The sequence below is a fragment of the Convolutriloba macropyga genome, chromosome 14 (genome assembly GCF_964194025.1).
Source record: "Convolutriloba macropyga chromosome 14, txConMacr16.3, whole genome shotgun sequence".
In the NCBI taxonomy this organism is placed as follows: Eukaryota; Metazoa; Xenacoelomorpha; order Acoela; family Convolutidae; genus Convolutriloba; species Convolutriloba macropyga.
In genome coordinates this window covers 9072378-9099004 of record NC_134481.1, presented here as the reverse complement: position 1 = coordinate 9099004, position 26627 = coordinate 9072378, and the positions used below count along the sequence as shown (strand labels likewise).

The following is a 26627-nucleotide window of genomic DNA, read 5'->3' as shown; positions in this document are numbered from 1 at the left end:
ATTGATAAAAAAGAGAAATCTCTTTGCTCTTAAAAATAATAGGAAATAGAAGAGTTTTTAGTAAAAAGTTCTTTTTTTAATGACTTCGACACTTCTCTCGCTCAATTTTTTCTTGAATTTGCTGGTTTTGTTCTTTAGGTAGCCATAAATGATAACAGGCCTCTTAGGTTTGCAATTGAGGATTGAATAAATGAGTTACCCGAAGAAGTCACTTTATAGCGAATAGTCTTAAAGTTTATGATAAAGAATTCGATATACTTTTCCAACTTTTCAGTTTTTGTTGTTTTTTTTTTGTTAAATTGTAACTTATTTTCATGAATGAGAGGTCCCATCCAATTTCTTGTATTTCAAGAAATAACATATCTATTGATGTTATTTTTCTCTACTATTTTGTTTGTTTTACAATTTACGTTTTTCTGACTGTTTATTGAGTGGCCAATTTTTGTGTTTCTTTTTCTCTTCTTTCAGAGCAATCGCATAATAACAGATCTCAATGGTTTGCAAGTGTAGCCCAAGTAAATTTATTTAATCTCTCAGTGTAAATCCAGATTCTACATAGTCTAATTAACGCACTAGCTTCCGTCCGGAAATTGTGATCAGGGTTTTAGGGTCTGGACGACGTTCTGATCAGAGGTCAAAAACCTATGGGCATTCAATGTTATATGTTTCATACTTTTGCGTTTTGGTTTAGTTTTCCTGGACAATTTGGTCAATCAGACAGACACCCCAACCTCAGCCTTGAGTACACATCGCAAATCAGACAGGAGTGGGAGCAAGAAAGAATCCACCACACACACAACATGAAATGGACGACATAAAGTCAGACGAGGAACAGCTAAACGCGTCCAGATTCAGGTCAGTGTCTGAATATTTTCCATCAGAGCCTAGGTTGAGAGGCTGACTGTATGAAGAATATAAAAAAATCGATACTCCTTACATAAAGTCCTTTCATTCGCCGATAAAAGGTCTTTTCAAGTCAAATATCGGTCGATCACGGTCATTCCATAAATCAACCCCTCAAATATAGATAGCCCCTAACAAGAACTCAAAAACGCAATCAGTAAACTGCTTATATCTATATACCCACTCAGGCTTTTATTATAACGAAACACACACTGGTTAGACCACCAGCTATTTTAATTTTTTCCAAACAAATAGCTATAGAAATATCACCCCCAAAACGAATCAACGTTGATTTCATACATTTGTAGATTGTTCGCCTTTCTTATTGTTCCGACCCCACTTGTGGGGGGAACTACATACCCAATCGTGTTTTTTTTGTTCAGTCAATTTTGGCCGATCGATATATTCGTCGTAGAGAAATATGAGTGATATCATTAAAAAGCTGGCCTGGCGTAGAATTCAAAGTTTAAAAGATTTTTTGATTTTCGTTTTTTTTCGAAGAGTTATCGAGGATTGAAGTTTTGTGTGAACACGGGATATTTGTTCACTTTTAGTGTAATTTTTTTATCAAAATTAAAATATTTTCTATAAAAATAGTATTTCAAAATTAAATTTCACGCCAAAAATGGACCAATTTTGTGTTCCTAATAGACTAAAGGTGATAAAAATTACTAGTTTTTGGTCTCATTTTTGATCATAATATCAAAAAAAAATTCGAATTCTATTTGAGAGCTCTTTTTTCTATAACAATTTTCTCTTTTTTGCTTATTTAAGTTACCTAGAGACAAGTCACTTTTTATGTCGAGGTTCTATTAATGATAAACCTCCTTTAGATTCGAATGAAGCCCAATGAACAAAAAACATCGTTTTCAAGGAATTGCTCATGTGTTGTTTTGGCTTCGGTTCTGAGTTTTCGTTATTTTAAATGAAATTTCTTTTTGAGGTTTTAATAATTTATTGGAGTCCTGTGGCATGGATTCATTGATTAACAGTGCAAAATTTTTCTTAATGAGCATTAAGTGAACAAATCTAGTGCTTTCAGGAGACAGCTAATGACTCTTAAGACTTAAAAAATAATTTTTCGAATTTTTTTTGAACATTAAAGAATCGTAAATTTATTATCGTGAACTGTAAGTTAGTACAGGGGTAACAGCACCCTCCTTCCTACTGCAACCAAAATTTAATCTGGTTAGCGGTTTTATCTTCTAACTATTGGTTATATGACTTCAATGACACAAGAAAACAAAAAATTAAAAAAAAAAAACTTGGATATTTTTGTTTTATTGGTTACTTTTCAAATCTTATGAAATTATCCAAATATTGATATCTCCCATTGGCTTAAGAAAGATGTTAATTGGATCACAGAAAAAAAAATTCATAGAAAAATTTGCGGTTCAAATGGCTTCGACACGTTCTTCTAGCACTTTTCTTTTGAATTGTTGAATTTTGCAGGTTTTTGTTGTTGTTTTAATAGTCATAAGACTTATTGTGATATATTGTTGAATTACTATACATTACCATCCCAATATACTCCCATGGGGCATCTTTGAGCGTATTTATTGACGTCCGTTGAAAGCTATTGAAATTAATAGCTGTTAAGAATTTTAAAAAAGTTTTTAGAAAAATTTTTTTGAATACTAAAAAATATTAAACTCTTTCGATAACTGTTGGTCAGTGTCAGTATTGACAGAACCCACTTGCTTTTTATTGCAACTACAATCAATCTGGTTAGCGGTTTTATCTTCTCACTATTGGTTATATGACTTCAATGACACAAAATTTCAATTCTTTTTCTTTTTTAAATTTTTCTGGATGTTTTTGTATTAATGGTTAATTTGAACTCTTATCTTATTTATCCGGACATTTTACACCTTATCAAAAACAAGTGTAGCCCCATTGGCTTAGAGAAGACGTCCATTGGATCACAGATAAAAATTTCAGGGAAAAGCTAATGGTTTAATTGGCTTCGACACTTTCTTCCCGCACTTTTCTACTGAATTTTAGTTTTTGCCTGCTTTTGTTAATGTCTTCACAGTTCTAATACTTTTTGTGATGTCTTCTTAATTATCTATGCATCACAAGCAACCTTTGTTTACCATCGGGTTATATCTGAGCCTAGTTTTTGAGCTCCGTTCAAAGATTTTGAGTTTAATGGCTGTTAAGAGTTAAAAACAATTTTTGGAAATTTTCCTTGAACATTAACCTATTCAATTTTTTTTTCGTGAAGTCTTGGTCAATGTCAGTAGTAACAGAATCCCTCTCCATTCTACTACAGTCAAATTTAATCTAGTGACTTGTGAACATATCTAGTGCTTTGAGGAGACAGCTAATGACTGTTAAGACTTAAAAAATAATTTTTCGAATTTTTTTTGAACATTAAAGAATCGTAAATTTATTATCGTGAACTGTAAGTTAGTACAGGAGTAACAGCACCCTCCTTCCTACTGCAACCAAAATTTAATCTGGTTAGCGGTTTTATCTTCTAACTAATGGTTATATGACTTCAATGACACAAGAAAACAAAAAATTAAAAAAAAACTTGGATATTTTTGTTTTATTGGTTACTTTTGAAATCTTATGAAATTATCCAAATATTGATATCTCCCATTGGCTTAAGAAAGATGTTAATTGGATCACAGAAAAAAAAATTCATAGAAAAATTTGCGGTTCAAATGGCTTCGACACGTTCTTCTAGCACTTTTCTTTTGAATTGTTGAATTTTGCAGGTTTTTGTTGTTGTTTTAATAGTCATAAGACTTATTGTGATATATTGTTGAATTACTATACATTACCATCCCAATATACTCCCATGGGGCATCTTTGAGCGTATTTATTGACGTCCGTTGAAAGCTATTGAAATTAATAGCTGTTAAGAATTTTAAAAAAGTTTTTAGAAAAATTTTTTTGAATACTAAAAAATATTAAACTCTTTCGATAACTGTTGGTGAGTGTCAGTATTGACAGAACCCACTTGCTTTTTATTGCAACTACAATCAATCTGGATAGCGGTTTTATCTTCTCACTACTGGTTATATGACTTCAATGACACAAAATTTCAATTCTTTTTCTTTTTTAAATTTTTCTGGATGTTTTTGTATTAATGGTTAATTTGAACTCTTATCACATTTATCCGGACATTTTACACATTATCAAAAACAAGTGTAGCCCCATTGGCTTAGAGAAGACGTCCATTGGATCACAGATAAAATTTTTAGGGAAAAGCTAATGGTTTAATTGGCTTCGACACTTTCTTCCCGCACTTTTCTACTGAATTTTAGTTTTTGCCTGCTTTTGTTAATGTTTTCACAGTTCTAATACTTTTTGTGATGTCTTCTTATTTATCTATGCATCACAAGCAACCTTTGTTTCCCATCGGGTTATATCTGAGCCTAGTTTTTGAGCTCCGTTCAAAGATTTTGAGTTTAATGGCTGTTAAGAGTTAAAAACAATTTTTGGAAATTTTCTTTGAACATTAACCTATTCAAATTTTTTTCGTGAAGTCTTGGTCAATGTCAGTAGTAACAGAATCCCTCTCCATTCTACTACAGTCAAAATTAATCTAGTTAGCGGTTTTATCTTCTACCAATTAGTTTTAAAACTTCAATGCCACGAGACTTCTTAATTTTTTTAAAATTTTCGGGTACTTTATTTTATTTTCGGATCCTTTTGAAATCTTATCACATCATACTACTGCTGATAGTCCCAATTGGTTTAGGGAAGAAGTTCAACGGTTCATAGATAAAGTTTTCGGGGAGTAGTTTTGAATTGTTTCGACATTTGCTTCTGGCTTTTTTCTTCTGAATTTTTCGTTTTTACCTGTCTCTGTTGTTGTTTTCGTAGTCAATGCCTTGTTGTAAGGTGTTATTGATAAAAAATTAATGGCAAACAAACTTGTTGTACCATCGAGGCATAATTTAGCGTAATTACTGGCTTCCGTTGAAAACTATTGAATTTAATGTCCTTGATAATACGTGTTTTCTCATAAATTTCTTGGTTCTAATTTATTTGTTCATATTTGTTTATTTTTTGTAATCGTATTGATAAAAAAAAGAAATCTCTTTGCTCTTAAAAATAATAGGAAATAGAAGAGTTTTTAGTAAAATTTCTTTTTTTAATGCCTTCGACACTTCTCTGGCTCAATTTTTTTCTTGAATTTGCTGTTTTTGTTCTTTAGGTAGCCATAAATGATAACAGGTCTCTTAAGCTTGCAATTGAGGATTGAATAATTGAGTTACCCGAAGAAGTCACTTTATAGCGAATAGTCTGAAAGTTTATGATAAACATTTTGAAATACTTTTCCAACTTTTCAGTTTTTGTTGTTTTTTTTGTTAAATTGTAACTTATTTTCATCAATGAGAGGTCCCATCCAATTTCTTGTATTTCAAGAAATAACACATCTATTGATGTTATTTTTCGCTACTATGTTGTTTGTTTCACAATTTACGTTTTTCTGACCGTTTATTGAGTGGCCAATTTTTGTGTTTCTTTTTCTCTTCTTTCAGAGCAATCGCGTAATGACAGATCACAATGGTTTTCAAATGTAGCCTAAGTAAATTTAATTAATCTCTCAGTGTAAATCCTTTAGCTGAATTAGTAGAAATTACAATTGAAATAAAAATACATAGTATTCAGATGTTAGCTAATGATTTTAATGGTAGCAATAGTTTGTGTTTTCGCAAATCGTTTGTAATTTTTTTCTTTCCTTTGTGTTCGTTTCTATGGCTTAGTCTGAACAAAGACAGTTTCTTTTGGATTTGTAATAACTTTTTAGTAATTTATCAAGGATTGCTTAGTTAAAAGCTAATGATTTTCAAGATTTTTGAAATTTCTTTGTGTAAAAATGTTGATTAATTTATAAGTTTCGCCTCACTGTTTGTTCTTTTTGTCGGCTTGTTACCTAGTCCCATTAAGAAAATTCTCCATCTGCTGTATAGTTAAGAAAAAAGACTTGTGTAGTTAAGGTTTTATCTGACTGCTTTTTGACGTTGATACTAGGTGCTTTGAATTTTAGATATTGAGTTTTCGCCGTGAAATTTTTGTTTGTGCTAATTTTGTTGTTTGTTTTTTTTTGTCTCTTAATCTCTTTGATGTCAGATCACGTTGGCGCTTTAATGAGTCGTGGCATTATGAAATTCAATTAGTAGATAGGTTGTGTAACAATTGTTCTAAACTGAAACATCTGTTTTTGTTATCTCTTCATTTGGTTGACAATTTAATCAAAAAGGTAGATGAGCTCGGGTCTGAACATCACGTGCAAACGCACATTAACGAGCCGCCTTGTTTCAATAAAATTTAAAAAAAATTGTTCTTTACTATATGAAAAAATTTTCACACAGATCCGTTCGGAATTATGTAAGACGCGTCAATCATAGAATAATGTTTTAATTTTCATGCAATAGCCCTTTTCGCATAATGAAATTACCATCATTTTTTAAATTTTTTGTTTGAATGCTTAAACGATTACCCAAAATAAAAAAATGCCTTCAGTAAGTCACTCAGACACTCAGAATCAGCTAGAGCAGGTTACTTAAATTTCGCCACGAGACAACATTTCACTTCAGGGGAACAAACTAGTAACCCATGTATTAATAAATTAAATAGATTTCACTTTATAAAGTAGATTTCGCTTAAAAATTTGAGCCTATTTGCTCAAAATGAAAAAAATTATGGAGTCTGCCCAGCTTTTAATTTGGATCAGTATATTTGTGGTTTGTTTGCAGCCGGAAGCCTCTGAAATGTTGCCATGTATGATGACTGATGATGAGGCGAGGGTGGTTGTGTTAGATGAAGACCATAGGGGAATATTTGCATTCCAGTATGAACAGGTAGAGGTCGAGGAGGCACAACAGGAGGTCACTCTCGTCGTCAAGCGATGGAAAGGTAAGAGGTTTATTATTATGCGTGCCTTGGTTACACGCCATTGTTTCCCGGGTGGAGTTTCCTCCATAAATTTCTCCCCCTACGTTGTAAAAGTCGGAGGGTTGGGGGAGCATTTTGTATAGATAGGATAGTTTCTCCAGTGGGGAATATGATGTAAAGACGAGTTGAAATTTTGGTGTTGATGCGGCGAATTTGGTGAAAAAAAATCACCGCTAAGAATTGCAAACCGTACAAACATTGATCACTAAATTTACCAAATATTTTTATCGCAAAAATGCTGTAAAAAAGATGTAAGAATAACAGTGAATGCACTGATAGCGGCGAAAAAAAATTCACCACTGAAAACAGCACAACACAAAAAATTTCACTGCTAAAAGAGCACAAGTTTCTTTTGAGGCGAATTTTAAATAAAACTAATTTGAGGAGAATGCTTTGTTATATTTGAGGAGAATGCGTTGAAAGTGTTAAAAAAATTCCACCAATTTTTGAAAAAAGTCAGTTAATTTCTTGCACATATAGCCGCAGTAGTGGTCGTTTTTTAAGAAAAACGGCGCTTTGTTTATAATTATTGCATACTAGTCTTAGCTTGCCATTTTTGTTCGGACGTACTTTCTATCTCTTCCTATATTGGCAGACAATTAAATCAAAATTAAATTGTGTCAAATAAAATTAAGACATAATAAATTGAAACAAAATAATTCAGCTCAAATTGGCCCATTAATGCGAAATTATTTATTTTTTTTAGTGAAATTATTTATTTTTAAGTGATTGAGCTGGAAGCAATTTTTTATTATAAATTGAATGTTCTCTGTCTCTTGCTCATTTGGTAGACAATCAAGCCAAAATTGTGGATAGGCCGGGTCAGAACTTTATATGAGAGTTGACATTAGCCTCCTAGCTGTTAAATATTTTTGTATCAACCAGCAGACAGATTGAAGACCTTAAATTTTTCACTGTGTTTGAGTAAAACAGTGTGTAGAATTCATAAAAAAGGTATTTCGTTACAGCCTCTGCACAAAATGAGATAAGAACACAAATAAACTCAAACTCAGAAAAATTTCATGCAGGTTTTTTTGAAAAGTTAGATTCTCATCCGTTTCCAGTTGCATAAAAGCAAACAAAATTTTTCAAAAAATAGTGTATTTTAACTGATACAAGGAGTTACCCAACTCAATTCAAAATCATAGTCAGAGATCCCCAATGTACGCAAAGTCTAAAACATTGAGTAGTTTTGGAGTAATTTCCTTAGAAAAAATTTAAATTTTCATCGGTGAAGGTTGAGAAAAAAATTTATCCCTAAAAACCACACATCTCACGTCAACTTTCTGCTAAAAGTCACTGTAGGCTTTTTTTCGAAAAATTTTGTTCAGATTCGTGGTAATTAGCTGTGAAATTTCTGTTCTCACCGCTTCCGGTTGACAGCTGTGAATTACTTGTTTAAACAGTGATAAGAAATTATCCGCTAAAAACCGCAAAATCTCACAAAATTTCAACGCATTTGTTTTGCATAAGGTTTTTTGAATCTGATTTTAATTTAGAAGAATTATGAAAGAAGAAAATGGGTGATGGCGAAGTGGAATCAAAGTTGCGTGAGGTGAGAGTATCGAACCCGTGTACAGCAATTTCTTTTTTGCAAGAATTTCCGGTGATTTCCGGAGATGAAGAAAAATTTCCCGCTAAAAACCAAAAATGTTACAAAATTTCACCGCTTTCATTGCATTCATAGCTAAAGATGCGGGTCTATTGCGATGAAAAATATTTTTTCTCACCGCTCTTCCTCACAGTTCTTACATTAGTTTTTCGACAAAACCTCGACCCGGGGAACGAAATGTCGAAGAAATATTCCGCTAATGAAGAAGATTTTTTAGACAAAAATTGTACAAATAAAAAAAATCAACTGTCTAAATCGACAATATATGCAAAACTTAAACAATATAACTAAAGTTTGAAAATATTCTTCGTGCGAAAGCTTGATTAAATTTGGCTCTTAATTAAGTACATCAGAAATATTAGCAACTTTATTAAGGAAGTGACACTCATAGATCACTTTTACAATATTAGCAACAATTGAAAAAAAAACTTTCTGCTCAAATTGTTCTCCTTGCAAACGCATACAATCGTTCCCCAGCCAGTAAAGCTGTGACTGAAAGTTTCAATCCATCAATAGCTTCTATCAGTTTCACCTCTTTAGATTGCACACACGTTGTATGATCCCATGCCAGAACTATTTCTGAAAAAATGTGCTGTTAATTTTGCAAATTAAATAATTCATTTACTTAGAGTTTGATAATTTTTCTTCAAGTAATTTTCACCAATTTTCAGAAATTCCTTTTATTGAAATCAGAGAAAAATTTACTGGAGCAAGTTATAAGTGAGAAGGAGCAATTCAAGAATAGGCAAAATTCAACAAAACATTATATATATATATATATATATATATATATACGAAACAATTTGTTTTCAAAAAAGTAAGTAACGATGATGAAGATGAGTCATTTGTAGAGAAAAACTACCAATTGGTTACAAATCGATACATCTTAGTGCTCTGAAAACAAGTTTGAACTGTTGCCTTATGTCTCTTTTATGCAAAATATTGCTTGCAAATTTTGACTTTCCGAGTGAATTTTACGTTCTTAATTTTTAAATCTAAATTGATTGTGCTTTCAGACTATAAGCAGTTGATCTGATATGGTGGCAATTTTCTACAAAATGGCTAAAAAGTACATCAAGTGACTTAATTGATTTCAATTTTTTCATATCTCAATGGATGCCTGTTTTAACATGCGATAACTTGAATTTGCAGCTCCTTATTGATATAATACTTCTTTTGCCACTCTCATCCTAAAGACCGACCCAACCGCCCCCGATATGTAAAAATTTTTGAGAATTCCAAACTTCTGTCAGTTGTATGAGAGAAACACGCCCAAAGTGATAGCTTATTGTTTATTTCGTTAAGCCGGGCAAGTAATAGTGTTTTCATTAAATAGATTTTCTTCTAATTTTTGAAAATGAAAAATTAACAGTTGCTTGGAACATAACTGAACAAGGTTTCCAGGGGGTTGTTGACGAGGTGTTCAATACCACCAAAAAAGCATTGCTCTGTATATTTATATAGTCTGAGACTAGTAGAGCTGTAAAAGATGTGCTCAATGCTCAAAGACTAAATCTCCTTTGGGTACAACCTGTTTTTACCATTTTTGAAGACGAAAAGTTATAAGCGTACGCCAAAAAATTGACATAGCAAAAACATCGCATTTCAAAAGACCGCAGTACTAATATCTTTGCTAAAACTTTACTGGAGAGCAATTGAAAGGCATAATTAACTAAATATTTTCATTTTATTTCCATTTTTGGTTACAATTTTGTGAAAAAAACGCTTGAAAACAATTATTTCTAGAGTATTTTATGTTTTAAAAAGTTTTATAATATCTTTCAAACGAATATTACTACATGTATCGTAAGCATGTTTGTTTTTATTGCGAAAAGGGTAAAGTCAGTTTTTGTTTAGACTAACTTTTTCTCACTCGAGTGATATGATATTTTCGTTAAAAGAAGCGAAATGGATTCTCAGCGACTGGGGGAATTAAGTCCCCCAAACGCCTTTTTAGAGCAAAGCTGTTTTTGTATGATCCGGCAAAGCTGCCAAGGCAAGCTTGAGAAGACAGATTTTTATTGTTTGATGTATGAGTCTGAAAGCCATTTTTCACCCCTGTTGTTATCTTTGCCTTACTATGTTTAAGTCAATTATAACCAAAACCAACATGACTCCAGTTTTTTTAGAGCATTTCGTCCGCGATAAATATTTACAATATTTTATCTAAAAATCATTTTTTAATTTAGTTTGCTAATACATTTTACGTATGCTTAGAGATGTTGTTGCTCTTTTGTTGGGTCACTTTGGGTTTGCTAATTTATTCTACTTCCTTTTACTCGGCAACAAAAATAGTATTTTTTGATCAATGGCACTTTGTTTTCAAATAAAAATTGTATCGTTTTTAGTTCTCTGAAGAAAATCTCACTAAGAACGTTTTGAAAGTTGCTGTGCAAGTGTGCATTGATTGAAAATAGTTTCTTGTGATGTTAAAGATGAGGTTCTTTTGTCGTTGCTTTTTTTATTTTGCTTTTTTTAAACTTTGATGGCACTTTACACAAAAGGTTGCCAACAATTCTTTCAGCCTAGGGTTAAACGTCGATTGGTTCAGTTACATTGCTTAAAAAAATGGCGTAAAAATGGACGTTTGATTACTATTCGACAACAGCCGATAGGTTTTTTAAATACATTTCACAATTGTTCGGAAGTTTGACTGTTCTAATCTTTTTTTGGATTTTTCACTGTTGTCTTTTTATTAGGGGAATTTTCTGATCTTGTGACACTTTTTTTTCAAACGCGTTGGCGAAAGAAATGGAGGATAGCTTAGCAACTAATACATAGGAAAATTACACAATCATACTCAGAGATAAGCGTGGAAGAAGCTGGCAGCTGACAAATATACAGTGCGTAACTGATAACATTTTATTGGTTCTTGACAGTAATTAAACAATTGTCAATCCACAAAAATTTAGGAAAAGTTTATTTCTTAAAACACAAAGAGAAAAATTGGGAAATTTACCTGTATAATTTTTGGAAGGCGATGGCGCTCGGCTCAATCTGGATTCCAAAAATGTGTTCAAAACCGATATCTCTTCTCCGACATTCTGAACAATTTTCTTTCTCATCAGCATCAGATTTCGACTTCCGCTTTCAAGTAGGACCAAGGGGTGACTAGCCATGTAGGTATCGTAGAAATCACTGATAAACCGATCTTCCGGGTTCTGTAAATACTTCAAAGTATCAAGAAACGAGATTGCGACTGCAACTCCTGAAAATACAGGCCGCGATGTAGCATTTTCGTAATTGCAAGTAATTTTCATTAGCAGGTTGTTTTTGTAGCTATGTTTCGGCATTTCATAATAGCCACCAGTCCAAATTTGTTCGCCTCTTCTAGGGAGTAAAAGAGAATAGGGGTCAAATGGTCGTTTGAGATAGCCAACATTACATTCTTGAGAGAAGGATTTGTTGCTAATTTTTTTTTGAACATTTTGGTTTCTCCGTTTCCGTAGTTTTAAAAATCTTCCCTAAAAAATAGTCAGAATTTGGCGTGATCTTGAAAAAAAAAATGCGTACAGCAAAAATGTCTGGCTAAATTCTTGAATAATTTTCCATCCTCGTGCTATATTTTTTAAAGTTTTGAACTACCCGCCGTAATTTTGGGAATTTTGATTAAATTTGCATGATAGGTAAAAAGTTTGGATTGTTGAATTCATCAAAACCTTGGTTCAAAATTGTTTCTCCAATTTTTTAAAAGAAAATAATATTTGTACATGCCAGAAGCACAGTATCATAGGATTTCAGTACTGAATCATTATATCCCAATAGTAAATACTGTATCAGTGTACCTTAAGGGTATCTTGCTGATTCATTATGTGCAGTTCAACATCAGTTTCTGAAAATAAACTGTGCCATTATTCTCATACAAAATTCATGAAAAGTTTTGATTTTTTTAAAGATAATTTTGAAATTCCAAACGATTCACTTTCAGCATGACGCTAGCATTCACTATCTTAAAAAAATGAAAATATGTTTTTAACATTATAAAAAATTACCCGCCGAAACCATTTTGGGCGCCAGCAGGCGTAATTTCACACCATTTCGTCACGTGGTGTGCACCACCTCTTTGGCACCATTAACCACAATCTTAACTCGTTACGAGAGCAGGTGTGCACTTTACATTAGTCGTGGTAAAACTAAAGTGTAGTAAATTGTCATTAAAATAAGTTATTGTCATAAATAACGGAGATTAATGCAGCAATAAAGCAATGAAAACTTTTTTTGCGCATTTACAAAAAAATTTTGACATGTGAACCAAAATTTTCTGACTAATTTGATAAATGTTGGATTTTAAATACGTTCAATTCTTTTTGTTCTGAGTTTTGTCAGGAAAAGTCTACAATTTGACATGATCAGAGTACAGGACAGAGTAGAAATGTAGAATTGGATTACTATGATTCAGCGCTGTCTTACAATGTTGCCGTGATCAGGTTGGAAAAAATGAAAACATTTCTCTAGGTTATTTAAACGGTTTTTTTTTCACCGTGAAAAGACTTTTTGATGTAGTTGAATCATTTTTTTTTACCATTTTCATGCACAAATTAATACTTGAATATAACTATCTGTCTATATAACTATCGGGCAGAATCTTGCAAAAAACGGTCATCTTGCAAGATTCTGGCAGAAAAATGGTTATCTTGCAAGATCTGCAAGAGAAGGGGTCTAATCGTTGAAAAAATCAAAACATTGTAAAATTTTCCTTAAATAGAGGCACGAGAGACAAGATACACCTCCGATAGTTCTATTCGAGTTGTAAAAATAGATGAACTGGACAAAACCCGACGCTTATCAAAAAGGGTTATCTTTTAAGATTCTGGCAGAACGAATGGTTAACTTGCAAGATTCTGCCAGAATCTTGCAAGATAACCAATCGAAATCGACTGGGGATTACATAAAATTCTTTGGTCATTGTAAGTCCCTCAGTAAACTAGCCCTTAAGTAACGCTTGACAATCAAATCACCTTTATTATTTGCACAGAAAGAACAATTAATTAATAACTCGCTCTCCAAATAAAACGCTCGCTAAAAGTCAAATGCGGAAACGGAAAAAACAATCCTGAATTGCAGAATTTTACAACCGCAGAACGGTTCGAAATTAACAGGAAACGCATTCACTGATAGCATCAACACAAAGAGGATCTCATCATCGTATTTGTAACAATCTTCAAATGAGACTTGGCTCTGAGTTGTCGATGATCGCTCGACTACGGACAGTACATCAAAGAGGATAGTTATGAATAAGGAAAACCCAATAACCAATATCATGGCTAGTTTTGAGGCCATTACAAGTCTCATAGTTGGGCAAATAGGTAAGCTATGAATTAAAATTGATAAATTTTTGATTTGTATAAAACTTAAGGACTGGGAAACAATGAAATGACAAAGTTGGAAATTAAGAAAAGAGTTAATATGCCAGAAAACGTCAAGAACTAAATGAACTTTCAGAACAAAATTTATTTCAGAAATGGAGCTGCCATTTTCAGCTTAACTTTGTCGAAACATCAGACGGTTTAATAATTGAGTTCTTAGACGTTTTTCTTTACTTATAAATAACGACAGAAGTTAAGGAATCGAATTCGAATAAATTAGTTTGCAATGTGTTTCGGGAGTGCAAACTTTATGCTAGTCGCAGTTATTCTACAAACTAAATAAAAAATGCCTTGCGAAACTTGGATTTTCAATAGAGTACAAAAAGTTTTTAATTATGTTGATACCAGAAAGGCTAATTTCAATTACAAATGGTCTTCTTAGCAGCTTAAGTAGAAGGTAAAAATGTTATGCCTTAATAAAAATTACGCAATGGCATCAAGATAATTTGTGAGCAAATAAAATTTCACGTGTACATTATAGAAAATCCAAGATTTTGTCAACATCAAAATTTCGTTAGTTCTATCAGGTGTTTTCCGACTGTCATATTTGGAATGTGAAAATTGATTATGTAAAATGTAGTTAGCGAAATTGAGCAATTCTTGACTTTTTTAATGGCAACCAGGAAAAAATTTGAAAGAAGATACTATTGAGCAAAAATGAAATTAACAAAATCAATTTTTGTAAATATTTCGTGTAAAAAGTCTTTGGAAGCTGAAAAAAGCTTAAAAAACTATTTGCTCAAAATTTGCTTTTTATAATTTCCAAGCAAGACCAAATGGTTATATATTGAGATATCCGACAAAAGTCTGAGAACAATAGTTAACTTTGAAAACATTACAAGAAGACCTAGCTTGAAAATTTGTTCCGGTTGAGCTGAGCTCTAATTGCTCTTTATTAAATGAACATCTCTTATTTTACAATTAAATATTTCCCAAATAAATTTGCCTTTAATTAACGAGATTAATCAAAACAAAAACACACAGAAAACTTTGCTTTTAATTTGTACAACTTAATTTTTGCCAGCAGAGCTGAAAACATTACCTCATATAGAATTTCTTTAACTAGATGATCTTGTTTTTCTTATTTTTCCGGATAAACGCAATGAAAAATTTCGGTTATATGTTCTTGAAAACCTCTGAATTGTGAAATCAAAAACCAGAAAATTTTTATGGCTTTTATTTTTCATTAAAATTAATTTCATTTCTCTACGTTTATTTACTGTCATTTGAAACTCATTTATACTCTCATGTCTATACACTATTTTATTCATAATAAAAAAGCCGACCTCATTTTCTGAACCGGCTATTATAGCAGTCTTATTTTTCACGTCTCGAAGAAGAGCTGTGGTGATATATTTTCATAATTGCTCTCGAAAGAAGGTTGAAGCAGCTATTGTAAACGTGTTGGTGATTCTTTTTATGCAAAAATTTGGCTTAATTCTTTTGACTTTTGGAGAGACTTTTACGCCCTTGACTTTTTTGTTTGCGTGATTTAAACTCGGCTCGCATCTACATATCTCAGCAGTTGAACTCAAGTGGCGACAGTTCACTACTAACAGTCCAATGGAAAGTGAGCTAGAATTGGAGTGTTTTTTTCACTAAAATTTTATTTGTGGTTATAGTGGTTTGAAACATTCCCACTAGTCGTTCGAGACCAATTCGTCCATCGTTAGTCAATTATGTTTTTAATTGTTGACTTCTCTCTTCAGAGGATGCAAAGTCAAATGCCGCAAGTGAAAACAAGTGTTTAGGTTAATGTAGGACAAAAATCAAAAAGAGAGCGAAAGAGAGGGTAATTTTTGGTTATGCAGTGTTCTAAGCAAGAAAAGTATGAATAAAAAGTTGACGAAATGTCGTTGAACGAGCAATAATTTTTGATCACGTTTTTAATATTAAATCTTATTTTCTCAACCGGTTTTTTTTTCTCAAATTATGAGCTACGTTTCTGACTTTGCTCTGTTGAACTCTTTTTAAGCCGTTTTCGCAAAATTCTTATTTTTGCATTGAATTTGGGAGCTTTCTCTGACTGAGTTTGGATGTTTTTGTGTGTTCGGTGATCCTATTATTTTACAGATATTTATTTTGAATTGTGTTTCTCGAAGAGACTGGAATGATTTGGATTAAATTTGGTTTAACTTTTGTCCTATTATATTAAAAAAAAACACTTGCTAATTTCTTCTAGTGTTGAGCTTAGCGCATGAATCTGTTTGCTCGGTTTTTAATGGAGAACTATTTGATACGTATCAATTCTCAGAAGTGACATTCCAAAGAATGCAGTGCATTCTATGTCATTTAGTAAAAAGAAAAGGTTTCGTAATTTTTTCATGGTTTTCTTTGTTTGCAATTGTTAATTGTCGGTTGGAATGTCTCTGGCTGGCGTTGAACGAGTCACCCATTCTTTAGAAAAAAAGTTAATGGGCTGTCTCTAAATAATTGCGTGAAAGCAGCACATCGTATTTTGTAGGAAGTTTTCTGCACCAAAATTTTTTGGTTTTTAAATTCTCAATTTTCTCCATGTGTACCGTTTTGTAGTTTTTTCTGTTCTATCAATTTGGTTCGCATATTGAAAGATAGCTTTTTGATTCCAACTTTTTTTTACCAATAATTGATTCGGTGTTGCGACTTGTGACGATATTCCATCAGACTTTTTGTTATACTCTAATATTTGTCCTTTTTTCGTATTATTTATAACTGTTTTATGGTTTCTAAATGATATTCAATAATGAGCAGAAGCAAATTTTGTATAATTTGCACTTTTGCGAGATAATTGGTTATCTTGCAACATCTGGCTAGCAGTATGGTTATCTCGCAAGCTTTTGCGAGATTTTAAAAGAACTTGAAGGAAAAAGATTTGACGTCGACAAGTTCTGTCTCCTATGAAAGGAGTTCAATTCTGCAATTGATTTTCTCAGCAAAACAATTTGAGTTCCACAGTTTTGTTCATAAACGGGCACTTTGATGTGTAGCTCAGGTATCTCTGTCCTTAATTATTTATTGGTAATTCTTTATCAAGGCGTTTGCGCAATTGAGCAACCTCTAATCCTCAGCTGTCTGAACAAAGAAGTTGTTCATACATTATGTAAGGCCTATTGTTAAAAGAGTTTGAATAGATTAATGGGCGTTTTCAAAGGATATGAGTTATAGAACAGACACGCTCGTCCAAAACGCAAGCACACATTTTTAACGAAATGATTTTTTGTTTTTCACTAGCAAATGACCAAGGCTTTCGTTGGGGTTTAATTTTTGCACAACAATTTATCCTCAAACTATTTGGTAAATTGGAGTGTTTCGTTATTAAGCATGGTCAACGTTTTTGTTGCAATCTTCTATAATACGCTGGAATCATATATTTATATACATAATTTTTTGTGTCATATAAAACCTGTACAATATAAATTTTATTTGTGAGAATATCCCCTATAATTGTTTTGTGTATTATTTGAGTAGCTAGCTTTCTCTTTGTATGGTATTTTTTTTCATTCAAATCATTCATGATCTAGGCTAATATTCTGAGGAAAAATGTATCTGAGGAAACCCGACAGTTACTTCGTTAAGTTATTATCAAGAACAACGAAATTAAAACTATTTGATTGAGAAGAGTAATGTTATCTTTCAGAAAAGCTTTCAGAAAAAAAAAACAAAAATGAAATGATAACAATTTTAACGAACTATACATGTATTTCTGAGCTTATGTCCCACATAAGGTGGAACATCTAATGTTTATCTAATAAATACCCCTTTTCCGGTAGTTTATAATTAATGACTTTTTCATATTTCGAGATAAACACCATTCATAATTTCGATTATATCTTTAAAAGAGATATTAAATCCACAATTTTTTTAAACTTTTATCTTTTCTTTACACATCGTTCTTTTACAATTATGTGCTCTCCTTCAAAGAAAAGAACGGCTTTTTGTTTTTATAATCTTTTACTTAAAATTACCTAAAGAGTAAAAAATAATGAATTTTATTGAATTTATTGATTCCAACATAAATGCGATGGAAAACAACTTCACATTATATACTGAACAATGTGGCCTGGAAAACCATGAGGGTTTTTGTTTCACAAAACGGAACACTGCTGAAAAACTCAATTATCTATGACCTCATTTTTTATTGGCTATTGTTTTGCCTGAAATTTAATATCTGTTCAACAATTTTATCGCATTTGATCTACTAAATTTTAGCAATTAAGCAAAGAGAACGCGCTGTGTTTAAAATAACTAGTCGGATATGACGAGTGCAACAGGGATTGCGCTTTGTGTAACCGGAATCGTACATAAAAAATCGAACAGACTAATAACGGATCGGGATTTTTTTTCTCTAAAAATTGTGTAAGAAATGCGCTGAAATGCGCTGAGATGCGCCGAATTTCAATAACAAAACACAGTCATAAGATTAAAACACAATTCTTGATCTTGTTGTTTCAAGTTTTTTTCAGAGCTAAATGGATACAAATCAAAGTGACCTTGAGAAAACTTTGTTTTCATAATTTGGAAAATCTCAGATTTTTAGTAGCTCTGAAAGTTTTCCACACAAAGACTCTGTAACAGCGATTGAAGTTAATCTAAAATTTTTTGATAAGTATTAATGAGAATTATCAATAAATTGGTAATTGCGCTGCCGTTTACAGCATTCAGTGAATCACATTAATATTTTTGTTGCATTTGGATTTCATTATTGTTTCTGAAAGCCGATTCCATATCTTGACACCATAAAACAGCTTTTTTGAAGAAGAATAATGAAAGAAATAAAATAGACATAACTACTGCAATTTTATGAAAGTATTTGTACAAAAATTGATCCGAATCTCTAACTTCATGCTTATTGTTAAATCCATTTTCCTTTTATTAAAAAAATTTAGCAGCTTTTTTTTTCTAGAGTTACAGCTTCAGTTGTTAAACAAAGTGGAATGTAATTTTGCAACCAGTAATTCATTGTAATTTTGCGATCCTTCAAGTAGTACCTCTAAGTAGGTGTAATGAGAAAACAAGAGCACATTAGTTGTTTGCGTTTCACCGCATCTCTTGCAAATAATGATACCGTTTGTTTTACAGCTTTAACATAATTTGGAGTTTAAGTAGTCTAAGTATCATGATTTGCAATGAATTGCAACAAATTGTTTATTCCAGCTTTGTTTTTGGCCTTTTTATTCGAAAAACTGGAAAAGTGAAAGTTGTATGACGTGCTGTAAACCATAAGCGACCACAAATTGGCTGCAACTTTGGCATACAAACATTAATTTATTTTTGGTGCCTCAGTACTCGGGTTCACCGAACTTGCTAGCCATAAAACGGACTATATAGGGTCCATCAAAGTCCACACAATGTTCTGTTTTAAGATCTTGCTATGGTTACTATTTTTCCATAGAAAGTCCGTTTTACGGATAATAAGTTTTTCAAGGAGAGCATTTTCTTTGCTCCCTTGGAAAATATGAATGAAGCACATATATGATTCATTTTATGGTTAGCAAGCTTCCATATAAGTGCTTTTCTGTTTTGTAAGCTTCCATAATTAGTTGGTTTTATGGTTAGCATATTTTCGTATTTGGTCCGTTTATAATTAATAAGATTCCAATTGTATTTAGTCAATTTGGTGAAAAGAACGTTTTATAGTAAAGCATCTTAAAGTAAACTAAGGAATTTTGGCATTCCATGTGCAGAAAGTTGTGGCTGTTTTATCAGCTAAGCTTAAAAACTTTCATGATCTTTGTATGTTTAGCAAACCCATATGAGGCAGATTATGGTTGGTAAATTCCTTTTATGGTAGTCAACTCCTTAGGGAAATAACACATAACATAATTTCTTGGGGTTTTAGTATTTAAGTTCCAAATTACGATAAAGTGGGAATGACCCATACAAAATTACCTTTCTTGGCCACCGTAAATAAATCTTGACAACCATATCCAAGACATATATGGTGACAAAGAGAACTTGGCAACCATACCTTACAATACGAAATTTCGAAAAAGTTCAGGCTGATGGTTTTTTGGCAACCATATGTAGATATGATTGTAACCGTTCATGGTACCATGGATGACCATGTATGGTGAAACTTAAATCGTTCGAAAACGTTAAAATAGTTAACGTTTCGTCTTCTAAGGAAATGCTGCAAAAACGGAAATGCTGCTAAGGAAATGCTGCTTCTAAGGACGTGCTGCAAAAACATTGCTGTTTATGGTTTTGGCAATCATATACAAAACCCTGCACCTTCATGGTCTTACAGGTACCATGAATCTTTATGTTCTTGGATATGGTGGCAATGAGTTTTTTTGGAATCTCAGTTTTCGTTAACCAAATGCAACGAAATTTTGTGTGGCGTGTATGGAACCATATACGGTTCTTGGATATGGTTGCCAAGAAGGGGTAAGGATGGTTACGGAGTAAAACGTGAAACTTATTCGCTCTCTTTACTAATCAGTTCTTGTTTCAGGCGCGAGAGGTGTGGTTGAAGTACCCTATACAACTGATGAATTCACAGCTATCCCGGGCACTGACTATATTCACACTGAGGGCGTGCTAAGGTTGTTTTAATGGTGGCTAACTGCCTTATTAGGGTGCTCTGTGATGTAATTTAATTCAAATTATACCCATCATATCCATATGTTCTTATTTTCTTTTCTCGAAGAAGAAACCTAAGAAGTGAAGGAACCCTCCGCACTCGTGAGCACACAGTTGTTTTAGGGCAACTATCGTGGGTGAGTTACCCGGGCCGAGGAAATTTGCCAAAATTATGTAAGATAAGCTGTAACTAGCGCCGATAAGCTTCAAAATTCACCGCAATTTTCCTACAAAATTTGAATGCGCAGTATTAACGTCTCGAAAATCAACGCATCAAACGCTAACTTATGTAAGAAAATTGCGGTAAATTTTTTTAACGTGCCAACGCTAGTTCCCACATACCTTACATTATTTTGCGTTTTTATGCTATGCGTAGATCTGACAAAATGCCGCGTTTTTCGGCGTATTGATCTTGCACATTTTTGCGTTGAGTTGACGTTGATTTTCCATAAATTCAAAGCTTAGACATTTGAGTATGAGACTCAAAACACTCACCTGCATGCTTGCCGTCAATTTTAACATTCTTCCACTCTACCTTAGTTTTCTTAAGATGAGCACTATTTGCAAATCGGACTGTGACATCAAGTTCCTAAGGATGGGTCTTACATATTTTTTTTGGTGTTTCTAAGCGTACATCTTACGTAGTTTTGCGCTTCTAAACGTAAATCGTAATAAATTTAGCGTTTTTAGGCGTTGTTAACACAAATTTTTAGTAAAGTAATTGCAGCTAGTGAAATTGGGGGCTCATCCAGACAATTGTTGAGTTTAATTATTTAAAATGCAGTTTAAAAATTGAGTTTTTAAAGAGCTACCGTGCATTTGACAGAACAATCAGTATTGAACAGCAAAATTGGTAAAATAACCCTGACCTTTACCCCCAAGAACCTATCTACCCCCGCTGTCTACGTATTAACAAGCCCAAACACACTCCTCTTCTCACCCGTACACACACAGACACTCACACACACAATCACACACATACACACACATACACACACTCACACAGACACGCACACACACACACACACACACACAAACACACACACGCACGCACACACACACACACACACACACACACACGCGCGCGCGCGCGCGCGAGCATGCATACTTAGCCCCAAATTTATGTAAAGCCAAACTCAACCCATAATTATGTATGATCAACGCTAAATTCAACTCAAAATTATTTTGCTTAGAAACGCAAAACAATGTGAGATCTTATAAACAGCTGCAATACTTTCTTTTCAACGCCACAAGCAGAGATTCTTATATTTTCAACACTTTAACCGCCAATCTTTCATAATTTTGCGTTTTTTAGCCTTGATACCTCGGTCTGTTAACGTTTATGATTAATGTATGTTTTTTTTTGCATTTGTAATAAGAAGTGGGACACGCAATTACAGTTTTTATATACAATCTTTATAAAATTAAATTTATATTCAAAAAGAGAACAAAAATTGTGAACGGAAATACACCGAGTTTATAAAGGAAACTCTTACCGAAACCCGCACATTTCTTGTTTTGGTCGCCGCTACTTCTTCTTTCCATCTTTACATTACTGCTAATTTTAAATTTTTTCAAAGATATTTTAACCGTTGAAAAGATTTCGAGAAATGTAATAATAAATCTTGGGCTGATTTAAAATTTTTGTAAACAATAATATTTATACTTTTAACAACAAAATCCGATGTACAAAAACGTACAATTTGAGGAAGCGTACAATTTTAAAATATATACCGTTTTTATCGTTTACTTGACACCATTTTAGTAATGGTAACATGGGCTTAAAGTGCCAATAAGGGGAAAAGCAATTTCAAAAATTTTAATTTTTCTACTTTTATTAAAAAATGGGTAGAAAGTAGAAAAATTGAAAGATTTGAAATAGTTATGCGTCTCCCCTCCCCTGGCACTGTGAGCCCATATCACAATTACTAATTTTTACCGACATTTTTACTTAAATTTAATTACTTCCTTCGTTTAGATTTGAGAATGGCGACACTTCCTGTAGTTTGACGGTGAGTATAATAGACACAAGTCAGTACGAGAAGGATAAGATATTTCACGTGAGGCTGAGTGAGCCCAGAATGATCACGACCCAGGAAGAGAGATTGAAGGGAAGAGTTCTCACCAAACAGGAGAGATTTATCGATCTCAAAGGTCACATCATCGTTTACAATTTCTCTTAGAGGACAATTATTTTAAAATCTGCGCATTGATCACAAGCTAATAAGTTTTCTTCGAAACTCGAAAAATCCTCACTATCATTATTCTTTCTCGAAAAGAGGGTAAAAACTATTTTGTTTTCCTCGGTATTGTATGATGTAGCTTTTCCTACTGGGGAATTCAACTATTAATCAAGGAAATCATCGTCACTTCAATTTTTGACATATTCTTAAAATTATTGTCAGAAAGCTAGGATGTACGCAATAAAGTCTAATTTTGCGCCAATTAAATAAGTTTGGCTCGTTGATTACTAACTACGACTACCCGGGTCGAGGTTTTTGGGTAAATTTTTGTAAGAAAGGCGGTGACTGCGGTGAATTGTTGTAAGAAATGCGGTGATTGCGTTGAATGCGGTGAAAATAAAATAATTCAACACATTTCACCGCATTTCTTACAAAAATTCACCGCATTTGCTTCCCAACGTTTAATCAATCGGATTTAAATTGACAAGAATTATCAACGAATAAGGTGACAGTTGGCGCAGTGGAATAAGCAGTTGAAGGCAAGCCGGAGGTCAGAGTTTCGAACGCGTGTGGGGACGATTCTTTTTTGTAAGAATACTGAGAACGCGGTGAAAATAAATAAATCACCGCGATTCAACGCATTCACCGCAAGAAGATGTAAGAAATACGCGGTAAAGATTCTTTTTTGAACCGCATTTCAATGCATTTCTTACGAAAATTCACCGCCAGACCTCGACCCGGGTAATGAATCGAAAATAACTGCAATGTCGATTCATAATTGAAGACATGACTTCTGATTGCACTCAGCTTTTGAATCCGTAAAACGGTTGGTATCTCGGGTGTTGGATGTAAAAATCCCAAGAAAGTTGTTGCTGTTTGGCATAATGTTTTTTTTCTCTTAAGCATCAAATTAAAAGTTATAAATTGAAAAGCGATGATTTTTTGTTCAGATTTTTGCTCAGAACAACACTTAAAATAAAAACTTCTTCAGCCAGTGGATATATCCTATAAAAAGTTACACAGTTTAAATTAGGGTTGAGCTCCTATAGTTTTTCATTGATGGAACAAAGTAATTTCCAAAAAAAGGATTCTCTTGAGAACGCTTCAACCTATCCAAGAAATTCCATGAAAATACAAATTCAAGTAAACAAGAGGATCAAGGTAAAATCAAATGATAACAGAAATGAAATGTAGTCAAAGACCCATGGCAGCTTCATCAGCTTCATTCAAAAACCATCTTTGAAACGAATCAATCTAGTTCTCTAGAAATGACTTTTGGTGATGGAAAATTCAATAGAATTCCATTTTTGATTTGCGTGTAGGAAACAAATGAAATTTACCAAAATGTATCTGATATAATAAGTAACGTGTAGCAATAGAAAAAAGTAAACTAAAAGTAGATTGTGGGATTCAACCCGGCGAGGAACTTCTGCAAAAAAGTTTATAATCCAGTTCATCGGGTTTTTCTGAATATCTGAGCTGAGATCATACAACACGCTCTGGTTGACTTGAAGTGGATGTTATCCCCGAACAGCAGTGTGCAGATTAACAACAACATTTAAAGATGCTTGACCATAAAATAGCATGATCTCGGAACTTTCTGTCTTGTGTGATGATAAGAAGACTGGAAACACGTTTTTGGTAATTTCATAGCATAAATGTGTTTGTTGAAAAAGCTTTTCAAAAACCAAGGAAAGAAATTCTTTCAAACGCAGAGAAAACGAAAGGGAGACTTAGGCAAAGGAAAAAAAGACAAAAAAAGTTTTTTTGAGGAAATTAGTAAGTTTTTGTGTAGACCTTGTTGAAAATTTGAGATACCAGATGAGTTGAAAGCTCGACATGTAAATTTATTACGTAGTCGTCTGTAGCCTGAGATGGATTCGCAAAAATTCATGCAAAGTAGTCTGATATCTTAAATTTAATTTGATTGTAGAATATAAAACAAATTGATGAAAAAATCTCTGCACCCAAACTTTTCCTATTTAATCTTGAGTCTAAGCAATTGGACACAAAATTGAGACTGGTAATAGATTACGTTCAAAATCTGTGTGAACAAAATTTTGGCAAAACTCAAAAGGTGCCTCTGATCGAAGTTCGATTTAGTGTGGTCTGATCAGAGCTTTGGGAACTATGATGAAATATCGGTTAGCGTAGAATAAATGCCTTATGCACGAACTTGCTAATTTTAATTACTGATATTGAAAAAAACTGACCAATCAGTGCAAATACGATCGAGTAGTTGTAGTGTTATTAATAATATTTTGGGAAACATAGTTCATCCCAAACCAAGTTTTTATTTACTAATTTGGTTCTGGAATTTTTTAAAAATGCTGTTGGTTTCTGAGTCGAAGAGAAATAATTGACTGTCTAAAAACGTGTTCTTTTTAATTCCACACCTAGACAATCGCTACTACATAGGAATAGTCTGTTGTTTAAGGGTTTTTTGTCTGGTAAAAGAATTTCTACCATCAGCTATTTTAAGGAAAATTTTAAAAACCTAAAAAACATGGTAAAAATACCATTATTTTGTCATTCTTTTGAAAAACTGCTTCATATGAAAAAAAAAAATCCAATCACGGACTAAGATAATACTGTATATTAAAATTTTGAGCAAATAAAGAATTGAGCATTAATTATATATTGGGTGCAGGTTTATTCTTTTTTTGCCTCAACAAACTGTTAAGCTCTACTAAATGTTAAATCTTTTAAAATTCAAAATAGAGGTTAAAGTCAAATTAAATATATAAAATAATTCAACAATGAGATAAGTTAGGATTTTATTCACAGATGATAACATTTTCAAAATCCTAAGACCAAATTAGTTCTTTCTGTTCTTTTCTTTATGGACTATATGAACCGCGGAATTTGTGTACCCGTTCATAGCTTACTTTCTTTTTTAATTATCTAAGTTAAGTGACTCCTCTGATGAAACGACAGAAAGTCCATCAGGTAGGTTTCGGTGGAGCGTTTACTAATTGCATATATATACACTTGAAGTTAGCTGGTTGATGATGAGTTTTATTAAATTTTTATTTGGCTCTTTTTCAGCATATAAGTAATATCAGTAGGTCTTTCAATTATTTAAAGTTGCATAGAGAGATTACTTATGAAAACGACTGTTGTGAATTTTTTTTAAAAACTTGTTCAAATTTAGAGTCTGAGTGCAAGAAACACTGTAGTTGAATTTTAAAGTCTACATGTTTATCCCTCTAACACCAATGAGGCCATTACTCTTAAATTATTTTCCCATTGCTTTACCGTACCTCCTCAATTACCGAGCCTACAACCAAGTACTCCCTACCTTCTTCTTTCAGGTACTAATGTCAAATTTCCTCCTCACCTCAACTAAACTCAAGTTAAGCGATACAAATCTCTTTTCATTGTTTTGTTTTTGGTTTGCTTTTTTTTTCACGATTTTAATGATGCGTAAGTTAAGCGAGTCTTCGCTAAGCGGTTCTTCACTCGATCATTTCGTTTGTCTGACACATATGTTTTGGTCATCAGAAACGCTGTATAATGAATGACCAAGGGTAAATTCTTCATTTTGCTCAATATTTTAATGAACTTTACTGTTATTTTACAAATATATAGACACAAAAACGCAAACACACGCAGAGACACAACCGCACACACTTTTTTGCCCTTTCCGCAGCCAGCAAATTTATATCATTCTTTAAATTACACTAGCCAAGCCCCAAGCGGGTTGATTCGGAACCATTCGGCCAGCGTAAGTCGGATGTTTTTCTAAAACTGTTGTTTTTGTACGCCTCTGCTGGAGAAAGATGGAACATAGCATATAACAAAGATATAGTATCTTTAAACAGTATATTTTTGTTATGTACTAAGATCTAACAAAGATCTTCTATCCTTTGACAGGTGAGGCTAGATTGGGTAACAAAGTGTCGTGTCTGGTGACGATAGTTGAGAACAAGAAACTGAGGACCCAGATTGACAACATGACTGACAAACTGACAGTTGCTGACATCATCAGAGAAACCACTTACTGTGACCAATTCAAAGAGGCCGTGCTTGTACAGGGAGAAGTGAGTTTTAATAAATTGAATATTATGTTTGAATGACTTA

At 32.9% G+C, this 26627-nt stretch overlaps 2 protein-coding genes across 2 annotated transcripts in view; one reads left to right on the top strand and one right to left on the bottom strand.

Moving 5' to 3' along the window:
- Positions 1-26627, top strand: part of LOC142353612 (sodium/calcium exchanger 3-like) — a 155416-nt gene that overhangs the window by 116270 nt on the left and 12519 nt on the right. Inside the window, exons 13-16 of the mRNA XM_075405898.1 lie at positions 6624-6783; positions 20234-20324; positions 22340-22515; positions 26421-26587. Of these exons, the coding sequence (XP_075262013.1) occupies positions 6624-6783; positions 20234-20324; positions 22340-22515; positions 26421-26587 (594 nt within the window). The remainder of the gene's footprint in view (positions 1-6623; positions 6784-20233; positions 20325-22339; positions 22516-26420; positions 26588-26627) is intronic.
- LOC142353126 (uncharacterized) lies at positions 8871-11727 on the bottom strand. The gene is made up of 2 exons (XM_075405336.1): positions 11394-11727; positions 8871-9013 (listed from the first exon to the last, which is right to left on the bottom strand). Exons 1-2 carry the CDS (start codon positions 11725-11727, stop codon positions 8871-8873), a joined length of 477 nt encoding a protein of 158 aa, XP_075261451.1.

Coding starts and splice junctions, on each gene's coding strand:
- LOC142353126 (XM_075405336.1), bottom strand. CDS start 11,727: ATGCCGAAACATAGCTACAAAAACAACCTGCTAATGAAAATTACTTGC. Junction 9,014..11,393: donor GCCTTCCAAAAATTATACAG/GTAAATTTCCCA, acceptor ACATTTTTTCAG/AAATAGTTCTGGCATGGGAT.